Source organism: Apodemus sylvaticus, chromosome 10, assembly GCF_947179515.1.
Source record: "Apodemus sylvaticus chromosome 10, mApoSyl1.1, whole genome shotgun sequence".
NCBI lineage: Eukaryota > Metazoa > Chordata > Mammalia > Rodentia > Muridae > Apodemus > Apodemus sylvaticus.
In genome coordinates, this window is record NC_067481.1 from 28614149 (window position 1) to 28635268 (window position 21120).

At 45.8% G+C, this 21120-nt stretch overlaps 1 protein-coding gene and 1 pseudogene across 1 annotated transcript; both read right to left on the reverse strand.

Annotated features, from left to right (window-relative positions):
* Positions 1 to 2490: 2490 nt before the first annotated feature.
* LOC127695560 (transmembrane protein 92-like) lies at positions 2491 to 4125 on the reverse strand. Its single transcript, XM_052197803.1, has 5 exons — positions 4045 to 4125; positions 3673 to 3695; positions 3103 to 3186; positions 2762 to 2963; positions 2491 to 2592 (listed from the first exon to the last, which is right to left on the reverse strand). Exons 1-5 carry the CDS (start codon positions 4123 to 4125, stop codon positions 2491 to 2493), a joined length of 492 nt encoding a protein of 163 aa, XP_052053763.1.
* Positions 4126 to 10897: 6772 nt separating this feature from the next.
* Positions 10898 to 12517, reverse strand: LOC127694363 (transmembrane protein 92-like; annotated as a pseudogene).
* Positions 12518 to 21120: the final 8603 nt, after the last annotated feature.

The window sequence follows — 21120 nt, forward strand, 5'->3', positions numbered from 1 at the left end:
CAGTGCTAGGCCACCTCTGAAAACCTAACATCTCTTCACTCTCACCCACAGTAGGAACTATAATGAGTGGGAATAGATGCATTCAGGGGCCTGGAGAGATGTCTCAATGGTTAGAATACAGGCAGCTCTGCAGAACTGGGGTTCAATACCAAATACCCACATGCCAGGTCATAGTCATCTAGAACACCAGTTCCAGGGAATCTGACACCCTAACAAAACAATGACATACATTTTAAAGAAAATAAAACGTTTCAGCCACTGAACTGCAGAAAGCAACTCTCTCCAGGCCATACTACTGAATGGAAAACCGTATACCATCTTCAATATCCTGTATATCATTTTTATTATCACACAGGTAACAAACAGGCTGAGGTGACCTCATCCTACAGGGAAAAGCCCAGTTCTTAGAGCCCGAATATAGCTGGAACCCCCACCCTGCTATCTTCTGTGGTGGCTCAGGGATGAATATTATTGGGGATCCTGAATTTGAAGCCAGCCTGGTTTACTGAGAGAGTCCAAGACAGACACACCTGCCCTGCCTGCATACCTAAGCCATAAGCTTTGGTAGTGTGGTCTGTCTGAAAAGAAACGGGGACCTCAGCCTTCAGCCCTCTGCAGCACACACAGTAAAGACAGGGGTAAGGTGCAAAAGCATGGGCACCAAAACTGCCTTTACTCATCGACCCCGCAAGACAGTGCAAACTCCAGGCTGTCCTCAGTCCCTCAGCCACAGGACAAAATCTTCTCTTCAGGAGTCTGAGCTCTAGTACCTGGAACCCAGGCTCAGCAGGAGGAGGAGCAAGGTGGGGTCTGCCTCCCCTCTTCCTCCAGGGGATTCCAGGAGAGGAGTGGAAGGAAGTGTTCCTTGGCCTCACTGCATAGGAGTCTAACCATGCCTGCTTCTCCAGGCTTTCTCCCCACCCTACCTTCTCCCAGAAGCCTGTTTCTCACTTGTATCTCCCTGAGAGTTCCATACTTAGTCGAGTTCTGATCTCCCAGGAAAGCAGGTCCCAGGACTGGAATAGGAAATCTTGGGAGTTTTCCAGTTCATTTCTTTAGTGCCCCAAGTCCCAAGAAGCTGAAGGTCTAAGCCTTCATCACACCTTGGATGCTCAGTCCTCCCAGCAGGTGTCAGTGCAGTCAGTCACCAATGGAAGAAGTCAGAAGTGTTTCCTTAGCCTCTGAACTTTTCTGTATCCCCACTCTGCAGCCAGCTTCTGACACTCAGTCCCTGGGTTCTCACATTGCTATAGAGGGACAGCGAGGCCCTCTCTGCCCAGGTATGGTTGGAAGATGGCTCAGAGTCTGTGCTGTTCAGTCTTCAATCTCTTCCAGGCACGGAAGTGCTTCTGTAGGATGGCAGGGTGAGCTGTCCAGTCAAGGTTGGCAGTCTACTAGCAATGATCTCTCTGCAACAACTACAGCCACTGCCAATTCTTAAAGCTGTCAACAACCTTGAATGTGGGACAGAGATTCTGGGCCCAGCTTAGATCTCAATACAGAAGGGGAGGGGGCCGTGGTGTATAAAAAAAATAATAAATTAAATTAAATCAAAGTACAAGAGACATGATGGGATCAGCAGTCATTCCAGGGTCCTGGGCTTGATCCAAGAGGTCTCTGTGTGAGGGAGCTCACAGGCTTGCATAGGCATTCCCTCTCATCTGACCAGCAGGGCCCTCAGGCATGAGGTTGTAGGGAGGAGGTGGTTCTATGGGAGTTGGATTCAGAACAACCTGCAGGAGAAAAGGGATACTTGTTTTATTTAGAGTCTAGAGGCAAAGAATAGCAAATAGGGTTGGCAGAACCACTGCCTATTCATTATCCCCCTTCCCCAACCCAGTATGACAACATGGTCAACAGCTGGCCATGAAACATATTAGGTATTGGGACAGAAAGATGCACCTGACTGTAGCGTGGTGGAGGATCCAAGGAGCTGACACAAATGCTCTCTAGGGGAGCAGTGAAGGGTGGTTCTGTGGTTTTCTGATGATCCCCTGTTCTGATGTCATGCTGATCTCTTCTACAATTGGGACAGAAGCACTCCAGTAGTAGCCCATAGATGAACAAGAGGGCAAACATGATAAATAATATGATGAACAGGAACCTAGGGAGGGGGAGGGAAAGCGAGGCCCTCTCTGCCCAGGTGTGGTTGGAAGATGGCTCAGAGTCTGTGCTGTTCAGTCTTCAATCTCTTCCAGGCACAGAAGTGCTTCTGTAGGATGGCGGGGTGAGCTGTCAGGTCAAGGTTGGCAGTCCACTAGCAATGATCTCTCTGCATCCACTACAGGCACTTCCAATTCTTAAAGCTGTCAACAACCTTTTGAGTGTGGGACAGAGATTCTAGACCCAGCTTAGCTCTCAAGACAAAAGGGGAGTGGGCAGCGGTGTATAAAAACAATAAATTAAATCAAAGTACAAGACACATGATGGGGCCCAGCAGTCATTCCAAGATCCCTGGGCTTGATCCAAGAGGTCTGTGTGTGAGAGAGCTCACAGGGTTGCATAGGCATTCCCTCTCATCTGACCAGCAGGGCTCTCAGGCCTGAGGCTGTAGGGAGGAGGTGGTTCTGTGGGAGTTGGATTCAGAACAACCTGCAGGAGAAAAGGGACACTTGTTTTATTTAGAGTCTGGAGGCAAAGAATGGCAAATAGGGTTGGCAGAGCTACTGCCTATTCATTATCCCCCTTCCCCAACCCAGTATGACAACATGGTCAACAGCTGGCCATGAAACACATTAGGTATTAGGACAGAAAGACGCACCTGACTGTAGCCTGGGGGGCGATCCAAGGAGCTGACACAAATGCTTTCTAGGGGAGCAGTGAAGGGTGGTTCTGTGGTGGCCTGATGATCCCCTGTTCTGATGTCATGCTGTTCTATTCTACAATTGGGACAGAAGCACTCCAGTAGTAGCCCACAGATGCACAAGAGGGCAACCATAATCAATAAGATGATGAACATGAACCTAGGGAGGGAGAAGGTATTGTCATGAGTACCTAGGCCATACTCCCTTGCCAAACCCCCTCCATCACCCACTTCCACCTTGTCTCTGGTGGACCCAGCCCTCAGTGAATGATGCCCAGAAGTGATGACGCCCGGCTTACCTGAAGGGGTAATTGACAGGATCCCAGACATTTCTTTCTGGGCAGCATTCGTTGTCACAGCATGTGAATCCTTTGGGGCAGCTTCTAGTCAGGATGAAGAGACATGGGAAGATACTGTTGGCATCAGAGGGTCCAACCAAAGGGTCCTTGCTTCCTTAGACTCTTAGACCCTCAGGTTGCAAACCACCCTTAATGGGAGTACAGTTTCAGCCTGGGTTCACTGGGAGGAATTGGGGTCTGGATTGAGGCCTGAGGTCAGAGTTCATCAGGGCAGGATGCCATTGTTCCTCAGGCAGAATGGTCATGGTGCTGATCTTCCATGGGAGGCAGCAGTGGGACATTGCCCATGTGACTCCCCCTCCCCCAGATGTGAAAGGTTGGGGATTAGCAGCAGTTCCAGACTGCAGATCCTGAGGTTGGGTAAGCTGAAAGAGGCTATGGTTTCAGCAAAAGTGATAGGAATTAGGTGTCAGACCCCTTATCCAGGGCCGAATCTGAGCACAGGCAGGTTCCCCCACCCCCACCCTGCTTTCCTTTTACTGACAATTCTAGACAAAGTCCCATACTTACAAGCTGTCACATGTGTTTACATGCTGTGGAAGGAAAAAAAAAGGCAGAGGTCAGTGCTCAAAGTCTGGGAGTTGGGTCTCAGGTATAAGAATGCTTCTCCAACATAGAGATAAATCATGTAGGTGTGTGTAAACTAGTGGTGCTTGTCCATCATGACAGAACTCAACAGAACACAGAGCTATTCAAGGCTACAGAGACAGTTTGAGGCCAGATTGGGAGCAAGAAATTCTGTCTCACAAAGAACTGTAGGCTAGTCTCTGCTCAGAAATTGTTCCAGACAGTGGGTCTCAAACTTTCCCTACCTTGAACCACCATGTCCAGGGAAGCCACTACCCCATAGGGTCCTCCCAAAGTCACAGAAGACTGGCTTACCTCATTGGTACTTACTCCTTGGAGAGTAGAAAGTAGGCCAAAGATCAAGGTGAGTGTGCCCACAACACAGGAGACCTTCATCCCTGCAAGGGGGCCACTGAGCTTCTGTGTGGAAGGACAGAGTGACAGGGCAAGACCTTCCCAACTTCCCTTCACCTAAGGGGCCCAGCCTCAAGATGGGGACTGAGTTAACACACCAGAGCTGGGCAGGACCAGGGCTTTGAGCTGACCTAGAGCTCAGAAAAGGGAAGTGGAGAAAATCTGGCCTTGCTTGAGTTTGAGGAATTGGGAATTGGGAGTTTAGAAGAGATTGATTTGCCAACGTTGTAGGTTGGATGGAGCAGAACTCTCTATATGTCCCTCTGCTGTGCTGTGCTTAAATAATGGTTAGAGTAGGGTGTGGTTGCCCAACCTTTAATCCCACCAAGGATAAGAAGGCAAATCTCTGTGAGTTCAAAGTTAGTAGGATATAATTAGCAAGATCCTGGCCAGCCAGGATTGAATTAAAAAAAAAAAATCCAGCTGTTGGTAGCACAAGCCTTTAAATCCCAGCATTCCAGAGACAAGAGCCAGGTGGTTTACTGAGGCTAGCCTGGTCTACAGAGCAAGTTCAGCCAAGACTACACAAAGAAACCCTGTGTGAGTTGGGAGGGGGAACAGTCTGGAAAGATGACTCAGAGTTGGAGAGCAGATGTCCTTGGCCCTGGATTCTGTTTCCAGCATCTGTATACAAGGTGGATCAAAGGCACCTGAAACTCCAGTTCTAGATGCTGCCGGCTTCTGAACTCTGAAGACACAAGGCATGCATAGGGTGCACATACATCTATTCCATAAATACTCAGACACATAAAAAGGAAACAAATACATTTCAAACAAAACAAACCAGTAGGCCAGCCAGGTGATTGGCTGTGTGAATGTGCTTACCAACAATCATGAAAACCAGAATTTTGCTTTGTTTTCTTTGTTGGAATTGTTTTCTGACACATGGTCTCTGTATATAGCCTGGCTTTCCTGGCACTCATTCTGTAGACCAGATTATCCACCCGCTCACAGAGATCCCCCTACCTCTGCATCCTGAATTCAGTGATAAAAGGCCTGTGCCACCACATACAGCTATGAAAACCTTAATTTGATCTCTGGGACCCATGTAGTAGAAGGAGAAAGTCAACTCCATGCACTTGCCTGCAAACACACACACACACACACACACACACACACACACACACATACACACACATGGGGGGAGGAGGAAGAGAGAGACAGAGAGAGAATAAATGAATAAATATAATTAAAATATCTTTTGTTATCATTTTAGATTTTCTTTTTTTATTTATTTTATGTAAATGAAAATACTGTAGTTGAACTGATGGTTGTGAGACTTCATTTGGTTTCTGGGAGTTTGAATTCAGGATCTCTGCTCACTCTGGTCAGTTTTATTTTTTCAAGTCAGGGTTTCTCAGTGTAACTCTGGTTGTCCTGAAAGTCAGTCTGTGACCTTCAATTTAAGAGATCCACCTCCATCTGCATCCAAAGTCTGGGATTAAAGGTGTGTGCCTGCACCACCCAATATAAAAAAACAAAAAAATATAAAACAAAAAACAAAAAAAAACCCTTTAAGATAAAAATTGAAAATATGGTGACAATTGATTCAACACAAGCAATGATGTTGTCTTGGACATGGTGTCTGCTAGCAGCAGTAAAACCCTAACTAAGACAAAAACTTGTACTAGAATTGGGGTATTGCTGTGATAGGCCTGACCATGGTTTTGTTTGAAAGAAAGTAGATTTTGGGACTTTGGATTTGGAAAGCAAAAGAATGTTTTATGTAGCGCTTAATGGGCCAGCCTAGTAGGAATGTGGAAGACTTTGTTAGTGAGAATGATTTCAATTGTGAGAAACTAGACCAAGCCATTTCAGTGAAAAATTTCAGTATGTAGTTTAGAAACTACTTTTGTATTATTGTGGTGAAGAATGTGGTGACTTTTTGCCCTGGTCTGAAGAGTCTGCCTAAGGTGAAGGTGATGAGATTTAAATTAGTTGCATTGACAAAGGAAGTCTCAAAAAGCCCAGCAGAAACTTTGTTCTCTGGTTAAGTATTCATGCTAAGAAAGGAAAAATATAAAATATATGGTTCCAGTATTAGCAGGGCATCAGGAAGTGAAATGGAGCTGAATCCTATGCTCTTGGAGAGAGCAGATTAAGGGATTTGGGAGCGAGATCCTGCCCAGCTTAATTTAGGTCCAGGTATAGAGTACACACCTTTAATCCCAGGAGACAAAGCCACACAGATCTATGAGTTCAAGGCCTGCCTGAGCAAAGCAGGTTCTAAGTGAAGAAAAGCTTAATTTCAGGCATGCTGGTACACGCCTTTAATTACAGGAGACAGAGGCATGCAGGTCTCTGAGTTCAGGGTTGATCTGCAGAGCAAGTTCCAGGACAGCCAAGTTTAGGCAGAAAGTTGGGAAACAAAGAGCTGTAAATAGAATAAGGAAGGCCATGTTCCATCTCCAGAAGCAGTAGAACTCAGCAGCTACTGAGGTCCTGAGTTCAATTCCCAGCACCACATGGTGGCTCACAACTTTCTGTACAGTGATCCCATGCCCTCTTCCGGTGTGTATGAAGACACTGACAGTGTACTCACAGACATAAAATAAAAATATATCTTTGGGCTGGAGAGATGGCTCAGCTGTGAAGAGCACTGACTGCTCTTCTAAAGGTCCTGAGTTCAATTCCCAGCAACCACATGGTACCTCACCACCATCTCTAATGGTGATCTTATACCCTCTTCTGGTGTATCTGAAGACAGCAGCAATGAAATAAATAAATATTTTAAATATTTTTTTAAAAAACATTGAAAAGAAAAAGGAAAAAGCCAGGCAGTTGGTGGTGCACTCCCTTAGTCCCAACACTTGGGAGGCAGAGGCAGGCAGATTTCTGAGCTCACCGTCAGCCTGGTGTACAGAGTGAAGACAAACAGGGCTACAAAACAGACCTGCCTCACTAAGTCACTAAATCACTCCCAGCTAGTTAGGGAGTATGGAATTCTGTCATGTTGTGCTATAAAGGTTAAGAAAAAGGGAAAACACCTATACAGGTATGTGACATCAGCATCCATAAATACCAGGTAGACTTTCATATATATATAATACCTGGTATTTATATATATATATATATATATATATATATATATTCTCAAGACCATCCAGGACACTCACTCCTTTAAGCCTTAGGTAAACTCTGTAGGGTAAGCCTTACAAATCCATCTGTCCTGTAGCTTGTGCTTGCTTACTTCCTTAAGACCCAAACGTTGTTTGGTGTTGAAATAAATAAATAAATAAATAAATAAACAAATAAATAAATAAATAAACAAATAAATAAATGAAATAGGAGGAGATACACTTGGCTAGGGTTTTAAGATGCTCAAATCTTCACACGCTTTATTTACCTAAACATTAATTAGAAATGCCAGGCTGTAGAAATGGTTCAGCCCATAAGAGCCCTGACTGCTCTTTAGAGGTCCTGAGTTTAATTCCCAACAACCACACGGTGGCTCACAACCATCTGTCATGGGATCTGATGCCCTCTTCTGGTGTGTCTGAAAGTGAGACCACTCACACAGTGCTGGTTCTTGGGGAAAAACCCAAATCACCCTGAGTCTGGATTCTTCCTTGATGAGCAGGATGGAGGGAGAGTCAGGTAGACATTTGATGTGAGAAGGTTGGAGTTACACTGAAGTCAGGAAGTTGGGTCTGAAGGCATGAATGTCGGGGGTCGGGAAGGCTTAGAGAACGGCCAGTATGGAGGCTGACACACCTGGACCAGAGCAGCAGATGGTGCTCACAATGGGAGGTGGGAGGCTAGGAGGATGTCCTGGTTAGGATTACTATTGCTAGGACAAAACACCATGACCAAGGCAAGTGGAGCAAAAAAGGTTTATTTGATTTACATCTCCTCCACGTTATAATCTATAACAGAAGGAATCAGGACAGGAAATCAGACAGGTTGTGAAGTGGATGCAGCATCTGATGCAGAGGTCATGAGGGACTGTTCATTCTCTCTCTCTCTCTCTCTCTCTCTCTCTCTCTCTCTCTCTCTCTCTGCATTAAACAAATAAAAGAGAAAGCACATGACCTCTGCTAGGTATGATGAAGGGGGAAGTTCACTGTAGACACAAGTTCACTGTAGTTCACAGGCAGAGACTGGAATATCTGTGAAAGTCCAGAGTCTACCTGACCCTGAGCCATTGGGGTTGGTGACAGACAGGGGGGCAGAGAAACTTAACACTTTCTCTACCCCCTTTGTCTTCTGAGGGGGTTTCTCTGGCTGTCCTAGAACATTCCATTTGTTTGAGGCTGGCCTTAAACTCACACAGTCACCAGCCTCCCTCTGTCCCAGACCTGATATTAAAGGCATGTGCCAGTATGCCAGGCTCAAATTGCTCTCTTATAGAACCCAGGACCACCAGCCCAGGGATGGCCTCACTCACAATGGCCAGGCCCTCAACCAACCTTTTTTTTTTTTAATGCCTTGTAGGCTTGCCTACAGATGTTACTGAGGCTTTGTCAAGTTTTGCACACAAAAAGCTGCAGGGCTTAAGCAGATTGCTACATCCTCCCTCCCAGCTCTTCTCAAAATGGAATCAGCAATGTATGTCCAAGCTGGGCCTGGTGGGACACACCCTTAATCACTGCAATTAAGAAGCAGAAGCAAGTGATCCTGGTCTACAGAGTCGAGTGCCAGGATAGTTCGGGCCATACAGAGAACCTTGTCTTGAAAAACAAAATGGGGGCCTGGAGAGATGGCTCAGTGGTTAAGAGCACTGACTGCTCTCCTGATGGTCAGGGGTTCAATCCCAGCAACCACATGGTGGCTCACAACCATCTATAATGAGATCTGAGGACCTCATCTGGAGTGTCTGAAGACAGCTAGAGTGTAAATAAATAAATCTTCTGAAAAAAGAAAATAACAAAAACAAAAAGGAAAGAAAGAAAAAGAAAAAAGTAAAAGAAAATCACACAGAACAAGCAGAGGAGGGGATAGTCTATACATTCTTGGCTTGTAAAGGTCTAATCTTTTTTTGTTTGTTTGTTTTTCAAGACAGGGTTTCTCTGTGTAGACCTGGCTGTCTTGGAACTCACTTTGTAGATCAGGCTGGCCTAAAACTCATAAATCCTCCTGCGTCTGCCTCCCAAATGCTGGGATTAAAGGCATGTCCCACCACTGCCTGGCATGATTTTCTGTTTTTCAGGACAGGGTTTCTGTATAGCCCTGGCCGTCTTGGAACTCAATCTGTAGACCAGGATGGCCTTGAACTCAGAGATCTGCCTGCCTCTGCTCCTGAGTGCTGGGAATTAAAGGCATATGCCACTACCTCCAGGTAGGAGAATTTTTTTTTTTTTTTTTTTTGGTTTTTTTGGATTTGGTTTTTTCCAGACAGGGTTTCTCTCTGTAGCCCTGGCTGTCCTGGAACTTACTCTATAAACCAGGCTGGCCTTGAACTCAGAAATCCACCTGTCTCTGCCTCCCAGAGTGCTGGGATTACAGGTGTGAGCCACCACTGCCCTGCAGGAGAGTTTTTTTTTTTCTTTAGAGTCCTCTCAAGCTAGCCACCGGCTCACTGCTCCCAGTAGCTGTCATACAGTACTAGAGTTGTTGGAGCAGCAGCTGGGGACTTACTTCCAGATCTTGCACATGCTAGGCAAATTCTCTACCACTGAGCTATGTTCTCAGACACCCTCTCACTATGGCTTAACTCATTGTAACTCTGGCTAGATTCAGACCTGTAATCCTCCTGCCTCAGATTTCTGACTAACTTGGAACTACACCACAGCACCTGGCTCTTCCAGATCTTAATAGACAGGCAAAGAAACATACAAAGACACATTTATAAAAATGTAACAATTGCATGTACTTTACAAACCTGCTATGTAATTTTTTTTCTCCCAATAAGACAGACACAATGTACGTTGGCATGACAGATTCTTCATCATTAGGGGATGTGTGCCTGTCTTACAGAACAAGTTCCCAAAGTCAATGGATGTGGACCAGGGTTTCACAGCCTTTCTGGTCCAGAGCACCAGAAGATGCTCATCTGCATCGTTGTGTGCCTCACTCCACAGGAGTCTAACCATGCCTGCTTATCCAGGCTTTCTCCCTCCCCTACCTTCTCGTAAGAGGCTGTTTTCTGGCTTGTATTTCCCTAAGAGTCCCATGGTTAGTCAAGTTCTGGTCTCCCAGGAAAGCAGGTCACAGGACTGGAATAGAATTGTGGGAGCTTTCCTGTTCATTTCTTTAGTGCCCCCAAGTCCCAGGAAGCTGAAGGTCGAAGCCTTCATCACATCTTGGATGCTCAGTCCCCGCAGCAGGTGTCAGTGCAGTCAGTCACCAATGGAAGAAGCTGGAAGTGTTTCTTCAGCCTCTGACCTTGTCTCCATCCCTACACTGCAGTCAGCTGCTGACACTCAGTCCCTGGGTTCTCACATTGCTATAGAGGGACAGCAAGGCCCTCTCTGCCCAGGTATGGTTGGAAGATGGCTCGGAGTCTGTGCTGTTCAGTCTTCAATCTCTTCCAGGCATAGAAGTGATTCTGTATGATGGTGGAGGGAGCTCTCCAGTCAAGGTTGGCAGTCCACTAGCAATGATCTCTCTGCATCCCCTACATGTGCTGCCAATTCTGACAATTGTCAACACCTTGAGTGTGGGACAGAGATTCTGGACCCAGATTAGCTCTCATGATGGAAGGGGTTGGGCCAGGGGTGTATAGTAACAATAAACGAAAGCACAAGAGACATGATGGGATCAGCAGTCATTCCAGGGTCCTCACTTGCTCTAAGAGGTCTGTGTATGAGGGAGCTCACAGGGTTGCATAGGCATTCCTTCTCATCTGACCAGCAGGGCCCTCAGGCCTGAGGCAGTACGGAGGAGGTGGTTCTGTGGGAACTGGATTCAGAACAACCTGCAGGGGTAAAGGGATACTTGTTTTATTTAGAATCTGGAGCCAAAGAATGGCAAATAGGGTTGGCAGAGTCACTGCCTATCCATTATCCCCCTTCCCCAACCCATTATGACAACATGTTCAACAGCTGGCTATGAAGCACATTAGGTATTGGGACAGAAAGATGCACCTGACTGTAGCGTGGTGGGGGATCCAAGGAGGTAACCCAAATGCTCTCTAGGGGAGCAATGGATGGAGATTCTCAGGTAGTCTGTTGATCCCCTGTTCTGTCGTCATGCTGCTCTATTCCACAATTGGGACAGAAGCACTCCACTACCCCACAGATGAACAAGAGCTCAACCGTGACCAATAGGATGATGAACAGGACACTAGGGAGGGGGAGGGGGTTGTCATGAGTAACTAGGACATGTTCCCTTGCCAAACTCCCTCCATCACCCACTCCCACCTTGTCTCTGGTGGACCCAGCCTTCAGAAAATGATGCCCAGAGGTGGTGACTCCCAGGTTACCTGAAGAGGTCATTTGCAGGATCCCAGAAGTTTCTTTCTGGGCAGCATTCATTGTCACAGCATGTGAATTCTTTGGGGCAGCTTCTAGTCAGGATGAAGAGACATGGGAAGATACTGTTGGCATCAGAGGGTCCAACCAAAGGGTCCTTGCTTCCTTAGACTCTTAGACCCTCAGGTTGCAAGCCACTCTTAGTGGTTTTGGGGTACAGTTCCATTCTGGGTTCACTGGGAAGAATCTGGGTCTGGACTTGAGGCCTGAGGTCAGAGTTCATCAGGGCAGGATGCCATGGTTCCTCAGGCAGAATGGTCATGGTGCTGATCTTCCATGGGAGGCAGCAGTGGGACATTGCCCATGTGACTCCCCTCCCCCAGCTGTGAAAGGTTGGGGATTAGCAGCAGTTCCAGACTGCAGATCCTGAGGTTAGGTAAGGTGAGAGGGGCTATGTTTTCAACAAAAGTGATAGGAATTAGGTGTCTGTCCCCTTATCCAGGGCAGAATCTGAGCTCATACCCATTCCCCTGCCTTATTGACAATTGTTGACAAAGTCCCATACTTACAAACTGTCGAATGTGTTTACACCCTGTGGAAGAAAAAAGACAGAGGTCAGAGGTCAGGGCTCAAAGCCTGGGAGTTGGGTCTCAGGTATGAGAATGCTTCTCCAACATGGCCATAAATCAGGTAGGTGTGTGTAAACCAGTGGTGCTTATCCAGCATGACAGAACTCAAGAGAGGCCAGAAATATTGAAGGCTACAGAGCCAGTTTGAGGCCAGATTGGGAACAGGAATCTCTGTCTCACAAAGAACTGTAGGCTTGTCTCTGCTCAGAAATTGTTCTAGACAGTGGGTCTCAGAATCTCCCTCCCTCCAACCACCATGTCCAGGGATAAGCCTCTGCCCATAGGGTCCTCCCACAGTCACAGAAGACTGGCTTACCTCATTGGCGCTTACTCCTTGGAGAGTAATAGGCCAAAGTTCAAGGTGAGTGTGCCCACAACACAGGTGTCCTTCATCCCTGCAAGGGGCCACTGAGCTTCTGTGTGTAAGGACAGAGTGACAGGGCAAGACCTTCCCAACTTCCCTCCACCTATGGGGCCCAGCCTCAAAATAGGGGCTCAGTTAACACACCAGAGTTGGGTAGGACCAGGGCTTTGAGCTGACCTAGTGCTCAGAAAAGGGAAGTAGTAGAGGGAGGAGGAGAGGGGGAGGGAGGGGGAGAGAAATGGGGAGGGAGAGGGAGAGAGAGAGGGAGAGCACCAGAGAACAAACCTCTGGAATAATCCTGACAAGAAAAGAATGAAAGTAATTTAGCTCCCTTGAGGGATGCTGAAGTGGTTAAGAGCACCTGCTGCTCTTCTCCGGGTCTTCAGTTTGATTCTCTGCACCAGTCCCAAGGCATGTGATACACATACACATGTGTGCAAAACATAGATTCAACATAAAGTAAACATTATAAGGACCAAAGTCAATACCCCAAACAGCATATTTCAAAATACATTCCCACCCCACCCCACCCCATTCCCATAATATGATGCTTACTCTTGGTTGTCAACTCAATGCATCTGGCATTGATTAAAATCCAACTGACTGGGTTCACCTATGAGGGATTTTTTTTCATAAACAATTGATGCAGTAAGACCCACCATTAACAGAGATCTTTTGAGGCAGGAAGATACACCTTGAATCTGAGAAAATCCATTCCTTATTGTCATTAGATTTTACTTCTTCAGGGTTTTGGTGCACACTGAAGACCAGTGGAGACATCCGTCCTTGTGATCTGACTGAGTACTCTATTCTTGGACTCCCCATTGGTAGACAGCCATTGTAAGCTTAGCTGAACTCCAGCCTGGAAGCCATTCCAATAAATCCCTTTTCTATAGAGAGAGTCATTGTATCATTTCGGTTCCTCTAGAGAACTCTGACTCCTATAAAGGGCTGGTGGGAACATTCCCCACTCAAGTAAATCTGGAAAAGGCCAATGTGATCCGCTCACACTGAAAATCCCTGACTCACCTGAGGTGAGGAGCTGAGGAGTCTGCCACAGAAGGAAACTGCTTCACCCTTCTCTGATACAGTGCTTCCCTGTGTTAGTGACCACAAAATCCTGTCCTCCTGTCCCTCATCCCTAGGGAGTGCTGACTTCTCCCCATTCCACAGAATGGTGGCTGGAAAGTGGCCTTGCCTCATTATCAACAAGCACCTGAGGAAAGGGCACAGAGCCTGGGGAGCTGGGCTTCACACTCCTCCTAAGACAGAGATGGAGACAAGACTAAGAGGTGGAGGCCTGCTTGCTACTGGGTAGGGTGTGTACCAGAGAGAGATTCAAGGAAGTGTGACTGCTTTGTATTGGGTGCAGTGTGTGTGTGTGTGTGTGTGTGTGTGTGCGCACACGCGCGTGCGTGTTGTGTGTATCATGTGTAGCACTGGCCATTCTGGAACTCGCTCTGTATGCTGAACCTTCCTGTTATCATGCATTTTAATTGCTGCAGTGGTTACATACGTTTCCACAAGTGACCCTGGCATGGTGATGCATGCATTGATTCTAGCACTTAGGAAGGGGAAGCAAGTGGATCTCTGTGAGTTCCAGGCCAACCTGGTTGGCATGGTCTACACGTTAGGTTCCAGGACAGCCAGGGTTACACAGTGAGACCCTTCCTCAAACAAAGGAACAAACAAATACAACTCACACAAATACAAAAAGAGAAAGGATGTGTGTAGGGGAAAATATATGACATAAAATATGGTAGAATTATAGTTTGTACCCAAGTCATTTCCTGATCTTGGTATTTTTCACAACATGTAACCATCAGTGAACACAAGAGAATGTAACCTGTGGGAGAAGCTGGGCAAATTAAGCTTGGGACAATGTTTGTATATTTGTGTATTTCATATGTATTTGTATGTACCCTGTATATATATATGTGTGTGTGTGTGTGTGTATGTATGTATGTATATATTTATGGGATGTATGTGTGTTATATATGTGTTGTATATGTGTGTGTATGTTATATGTGTGGGCATTGTATATATAATTTTTTGTTAGTTTTGTCAACTTTATCAAGCCTAGAATCACAGGGAAGAGCCTCGATGAGGACTGTTTCCATCAGACTAGCCTGTGGGCAGGACCATGGCAGTTCTCTTGTATTGACTGGAGGGTGAAGGCCCGCCCTAAACGTGAGTGGCACCTCTGGTAGCAGCTCAGATAAAGGGAGCTGAGAGAAGCAAGCTTTGCCTTCTACCTCCTTGCCATTCACTCTCGCTGGTCAGTTCATCTACCCTGGTGCTGCCTCTGCTGCTTCCTCCAGTGACAGCAGAACCGGCTTCTTCTGGCTTCACAGGTTGACTGAAGGCCAGCAGCTGTCCAGGATTGCTCCAGGCCCAGGATGGGGATGCTCAGACACCCAGCCCCACAGACTGAGCTAGCAAGCCTGTGAAAGTTCTGTTCCCTACCTAACCTGCAGTCTTTTCTCTGTGCTCTTGGCTGGGATGGGAGCGGCTGATTCAAAGCTCCAGCTACTGTAACCTCCCTGCAGAGTGAGCTGTCAGCTGGGGCTGTGAGCAGTATCAACTCCTGTGTCCCCCAAGGTGCTTTTAGTCAGCATGATTGTCACTGCAGTGAAGCTGGGACCATGGGCACGTGTGTTCTGCATGTGCGCACCCTCTCATGGTTACATGTGGAGGTTGGAGGGCTGCTGAGTCACCCGCTTCTCTTCCATTTGCTACATGTATGTATGTATGTATGTATGTATGTATGAAGAAAGGTATGTATGTATGTATGTATGTATGTATGTATGTATTTTGAGACAAGGCCTCTGTCTCTTATTGAACCCAGAATTTACCATTTCAGGGAAGCTGGCTGGACAGAGAATCTCTGGCATCCACCCACCAGCACTGGGTTAATAAGAAATTTATGTTACCGTGATCAGCTTGTTGCCTGTGTACTGGGAATCCAAACTCAGGTTCCCATAGTTGTGCAGGAATCACTTCCCCTCAGCCATCCCTGCCAGGCTGTGATTACTCCAGGCCCAGGTACTTGACCGAGAATTCTCCATCCTGCCCTGTCAGACTGCATAGTGGAATTACAGGCATGTGAACAGTGTGTCCTGTCACCTGCTGGCTTGTTGTACAGTTTATGACTTATTGCACTATACTGAATGAAACATTGATAGATTTTTAAAGTGCTCTGTTACCATTATAGTATTTATTATTTCTGTGTATGGGTGTTTTGACTGCTCATATATCTGTGCACCAAGTGCCTGATGGCCAGGGAGGCCAGAAGATCTGGATCCCTGGAACTGGAGTTATAGATAGTCAGGAATTGTCAAGTCACTGCCGGGAATTGAACCCTGGTCCTCTGCAGGAGCATCCAGTGCTCTTAACTCCTGAGCCGTCTCTCCAAACCCTGAAAGTTTATTTTAATAACTCAGTTTTCAGCCCCTGGGCTCTAGAGCTTTTCATGCTGGTCAAAGCCATTTGAGTGGATGCAGATCTTGTTCCTCCTGGCCAGGAAGGAGCTTTATTTAAACTGTAGGAATTTCAGTGTCACAGCAAGAATTAGCTGATCTTTCACTGCAGAGATGAATGAAAGATACTGGAGTTATACTCACCCTCAGGGATGGGCATATGACTCCCGCTCACACCAGAGAAGATTGTAGGAAGGAACAGGTCAACTTCTGAGGTGGTGGCACTGCACCAGTGTGGGGCTGGAACATACATACACACACACACACACAAACATATTCCACTATGTAGCACAAGCCACCCTTAAACTCATTGCCCTCTTGTCTTAGCCTCCTGATGGCTGAGATCACAGGGATTTGCCACTATACCCAGTTCTCTCTCCTCTCTCTCTCTCTCTCTCTCTCTCTCTCTCTCTCTGTATATGTGTGTGTTTATGAGAGAGAGACAGAGAGAGAGAAAGAGAGATGCGGGGAGATATATGTATCTCAGGGCTCTTTCTCAGTCTCCCCTCCTGCCATGTGGAAGGGTCATTTCCAGTCATCCTCCCAAGCAGGTGACTGTCCTCCCTCTTCTAATTTGACCTTAGCTGGGGTGAGGAACACTTAATGGACAGCAGAGGGGGCTGCGGAGCCATTCAGGGGCAAAAGTGCTTGTCTGCTGAGTTTTTCTTTCTTTCTTTCTTTCTTTCTTTCTTTCTTTCTTTCTTTCTTTCCTTCCTTCTTCTTTCTTTCTTTCTTTCTTCTTTCTTTCTTTCTTTCTTTCTTTCTTTCTTTCTTTCTTTCTTTCTTTCTTTCTTTCTTTCTTTCTTTCTTTCTTTCTTTCTTTCTTTTTGCTGAGACAGGGTTTCTCTGTGTAGCCCTGGCTGTCATGAAACTTACTCTGTAGACCAGGCTAACCTCGAACTGAGAAATCTGCCTGTCTCTGCTTCCCAAGTTCTGAGATTAAACGTATGCTGCACCACTGCCCAAAAGTTTAAACAAACAAACAAACAAACAAACAACAATAAAAACAAAAAACCTAACTGTATCATTTATTTAATGTACACCGTAGCTGTCTTCAGATACACCAGAAGAGGGCATCAGATCTCATTACAAATGGTTGTGCATACCATGTGGTTGCAGGGAATTGAACTCAGGACTTTTGATAGAACAATCAGTGCTCTTAAGGACTGGGGCCATCTCTCCAGCATGTCTGCTGCATTTATATAGAGGGACAGAGTGATAGCTGCTTTGGAAAGAGGCAAGGCCCTTCATTCCTGGCTACTTCATTCTGCCACAAACAAAACCAGCTCGTGTTTATTTGCTATTGCTGTATGCCGGACGCTGGGTAACTGGGAATGGGGATGAGAACTGCACAGCTGACCCTGGGGAGGAAGGAGAGAAAGGTTCTCGGTTTTGTATCACGAAGCAATTCACGTCATCCCTTCAGAGTCTGTGTGTGTCATTTCATTTGTTCCTGACTCATCCGTCCTCCTTTTACAAATGAATTCAGAGACAGTTAGAGGCCTGCATGGCTTATGGTCACACAGCCAGAAGTGGCATAGCTGCTGAAATGACTCAATACTGCCCCTGTAGGCGGAACCCCGCTACAGCAAGTGTTCACCCTCCTTGGAAGAGGCCACAGCCCTGTGCTGTTGGTGCCATAAATAAATCTTTTTTTAAATAAGTTATCTTGGTTAGGATTTTACTGCTATGAATAGACACTTTACCAAGGCAGGCCTTTTTTTTGGATTTGGTTTTTTCAAGACATGATTTCTCTGTATAGCCCTGGCTGTCCTGGTACTCATTCTGTAGACCAGGCTGGCCTAGAATTCAGAAATCTGCCTGCCTCTGCCTCCCAGAGTGCTGGGATTATAGACATGTGTCACCACCGCCCTTCTCAAGGCAGCTCTTATAAAGACATTTAATTGGGGTTGGCTTCAAGGTTCAGACGGTCGGTCCCGTATCATCAAGGCAGGAACATGGTAGCATCTAGACAGGCATGGTGAAAGAGAAGTTGAGTTCTAATCCTCATCTGGAGACCACTAGGAGAATACTGGCTTCCAGGCAGCTACAATGAGGGTCTCAAACCACAGTGACACTCCTACTCCAACAGGGCAGCACCTTACACTAGTGCCACTCCCTGATCCAAGCACAGACAAATCATCACATTCCACTCCCTGGCCCCCGTTGGCTTACTCAAACATGTGACTCTATGGGGGCCACATATGACCATAATATAATAAAAATGTATATTCAGTATAACGTCCAAAGACTCCATACTTTATACCAGTATCAACAACGTTAAAAGTCCTAAGTACAAAGTCTCTTCTGAGATCCATCCAATCACTTACCTGTAATTCTGGAATCAAGACAGGAAACCAGCTGGGTAAAATTCAAACTCTGCAAATCCATGTCTGTCTGATGTTTAAGTAGTCTTCAGATCTCCAATTCCTTTTTCATCTTTGTTGACTGACAAGTTTCTTTTCCTGGGCTGGTTCCACTTCCTATTAGCAGCTTTTTCTCAGCAGATATCCCATGGTTCTGGCATCTCAAAAATCTTGGGGTCTCCAAGGCAGATTCAATGTTGCAGCTTCACATTCCAATGTCTGGGATCCACACATGATCTTGTGTGCTCCACCAAAGGTCTGCTATCACTTCTCCAAGCCTCAATTCCTTGTCTGATCCCTGGGTCATCAGGTACAACTGAGTCTGCACTGTCACCAATGGCCTTCCATGGCCTCTCACAGTGCCACGGCTCAGCTGCTATTCATGACCCCTTCATGCCTTGAAAACTAGTACCACCTGGATGAATCTTGCACATTATCAAGTACAGCTGCAGCATGAGGTACAACCTTGGCTATCTGTGGAACACAGCTTCTTTGTGCTCTCAGATAACACTTTGCCTCACCTTAGTGAGGCAGGTCTGTTTATTTAAGAATTTTTATTTTGTTTTTATTGTATTCTTTTGTTTTGTTTTTTTCCTCAGTGTAGCCCTGTTTGTCTTCACTCTGTAGACCAAACTGGCCTTGAACTCAGAAATGTGCCTGCCACTGCCTCCCAAGTGTTGAAATTAAGGGCATGCACAACTACTGCCCAGCATTTTCTTTTTTCTTTTCAATTTTTTTAAAAATATTTTTTTAAATATTTCTTTATTTCATTGTTTCTGTCTTCAGATACACCAGAAGAGGGCATAAGATCCCCATTATAGTTGGTGGTGAGCCACCATGTGGTTGCTGGGAATTGAACTCAAGACCTCTGGAAGAGCACTCAGGGCTCTTAACAGCTGGGCCATCTCTCCAGCCCAAAGATATATTTTTATTTTACGTCTGTGAGTACACTGTCACTGTCTTCATACACACCAGAAGAGGGCATGGGATCACTGTACAGAAAGTTGTGAGCCACCGTGTGGGTGCTGGGAATTGAACTCAGGACCTCAGTAGCTGCCGAGTTCTACTGCTTCTGGAGATGGAACATGGCCCTCCTTATTCTATTACCAGTTCTTTGTTTCCCAACTTTCTGCCTAAACTTGGCTTTCCTGGAACTTGCTCTGCAGATTGACCTTGAACTCAGAGACCTGTTTGCCTCTGTCTCCTAGAATGCTGGGATTAAAGGCATGTACCAGTATGCCTGAATTTAGGCTTTTCCTCACCTAGAACCTACTTTTTCCCAGGCAGGCTTTGAACTCATAGATCTGTTTGGCTTTGTCTCCTGGGATTAAAGGTGTGTACTCTATACCTGGACCTAAATGAAGCTGGGCAGGATCTCGCTCCCAACTCCCTTAATCTGCTCTCTCCAAGAGCATAGGATTTAGATCCATTTCACTTCCTGGGGCCCTGCTAATACTTGAACCACATATTTTATATTTTTCCTTTCTTAGCATGAGTACTTAACCAGAGAACAAAGTTTCTGCTGGGCTTTTTGAGACTTCCTTTGTCAATGCAATTAATCTAAGTCTTTTTACATTAGCCTTAGGCAGACTCTTCAGACCAGGGCAAAAAATCACCACATTCTGCAGCAAAATAATACAAAAATCGTTTCTAAACAACATACTGAAATTTTTCACTGAAATGGCTTGGTCCAGGTCCTCATAATTGAAATCATTCTCACTAGCAAAGTCTTCCACATTCCTATTAGGCTGGCCCATTTAGCCCTACTTAAAGCATTCTTCTACTTTCCAAATCCAAAGTCCCAAAAACTACTTTCTAACAAACAAAAGCATGGTCAGGCCTAACACAGCAATACCCCATTTCTCGTACAAAATTCTGTCTTAGTTAGGGTTTTACTGCTGTGAAAAGACACCATGGCCAAGGGAACATTACTGCTTTTAAATTTTTATTTTAAAGTTGTTTTTTTTTTTTCTGATATCTGATGGTGCAGGCACACACTTTTAATCCCAGACTCTGGATGCAGATGGAGGTGGATCTCTTGAGTTGAGGGCCAGTCTGGTCTACAGAGTGAGTTTCAGGACAACCAGAGTTACACAGAGAAACCCTATCTTGAAAAAATAAAATGGTGCTGGCCAGAATGAGCAGAGGTCCTGAATTCAAATTCCCAGCAACTACATGATGGCTCACAACCATCAGTACAGCTACAGTGTATTCATATACATAAAATAAATAAAAAATTGAAAAACTAAAATAATATCGAAAGATATTTTAATTACATTCATTCATTACTCTCTCTCTCTCCCCCCTTGTGTGTGTGTGTGTGTGTGTGTGTGTGTGTGTGTGTGTGAAGTAAAGTGCATTTAGTTGACTTTCTCCTTCTACCACATGGGTCCCAGAGATCAAATTAAGGTTTTCAAAGCTGGATGTGGTGGCAGAGGCCTTTCATCACTGAATTCAGGAGGCAGAGGCACTGGGATCTCTGTGAGCAGGAGGATAGCCTGGTCTACAGAATGAGAGCCAGGAAAGCCAGGCTCTGTACAGAGACCCTTTATCAGAAAACAATTCCAACAAAGAATACAAAGCAAAGCCAGCAGTGGTGGAGCATGCCTTTAATCCCAGCACTTGGGAGGCAGAGGCAGGCAGATTTCTGAGTTCAAGGCCAGCCTGGTCTGTAGAGTAAGTTCCAGGACAGCCAGGGCTACACAGAGAAACCCTGTCTGTTTGGGGGGGGGGGGAGACAAAAACAAAAAACAAACAAACAAATAAATAAATAAAAAACAAAAGAAA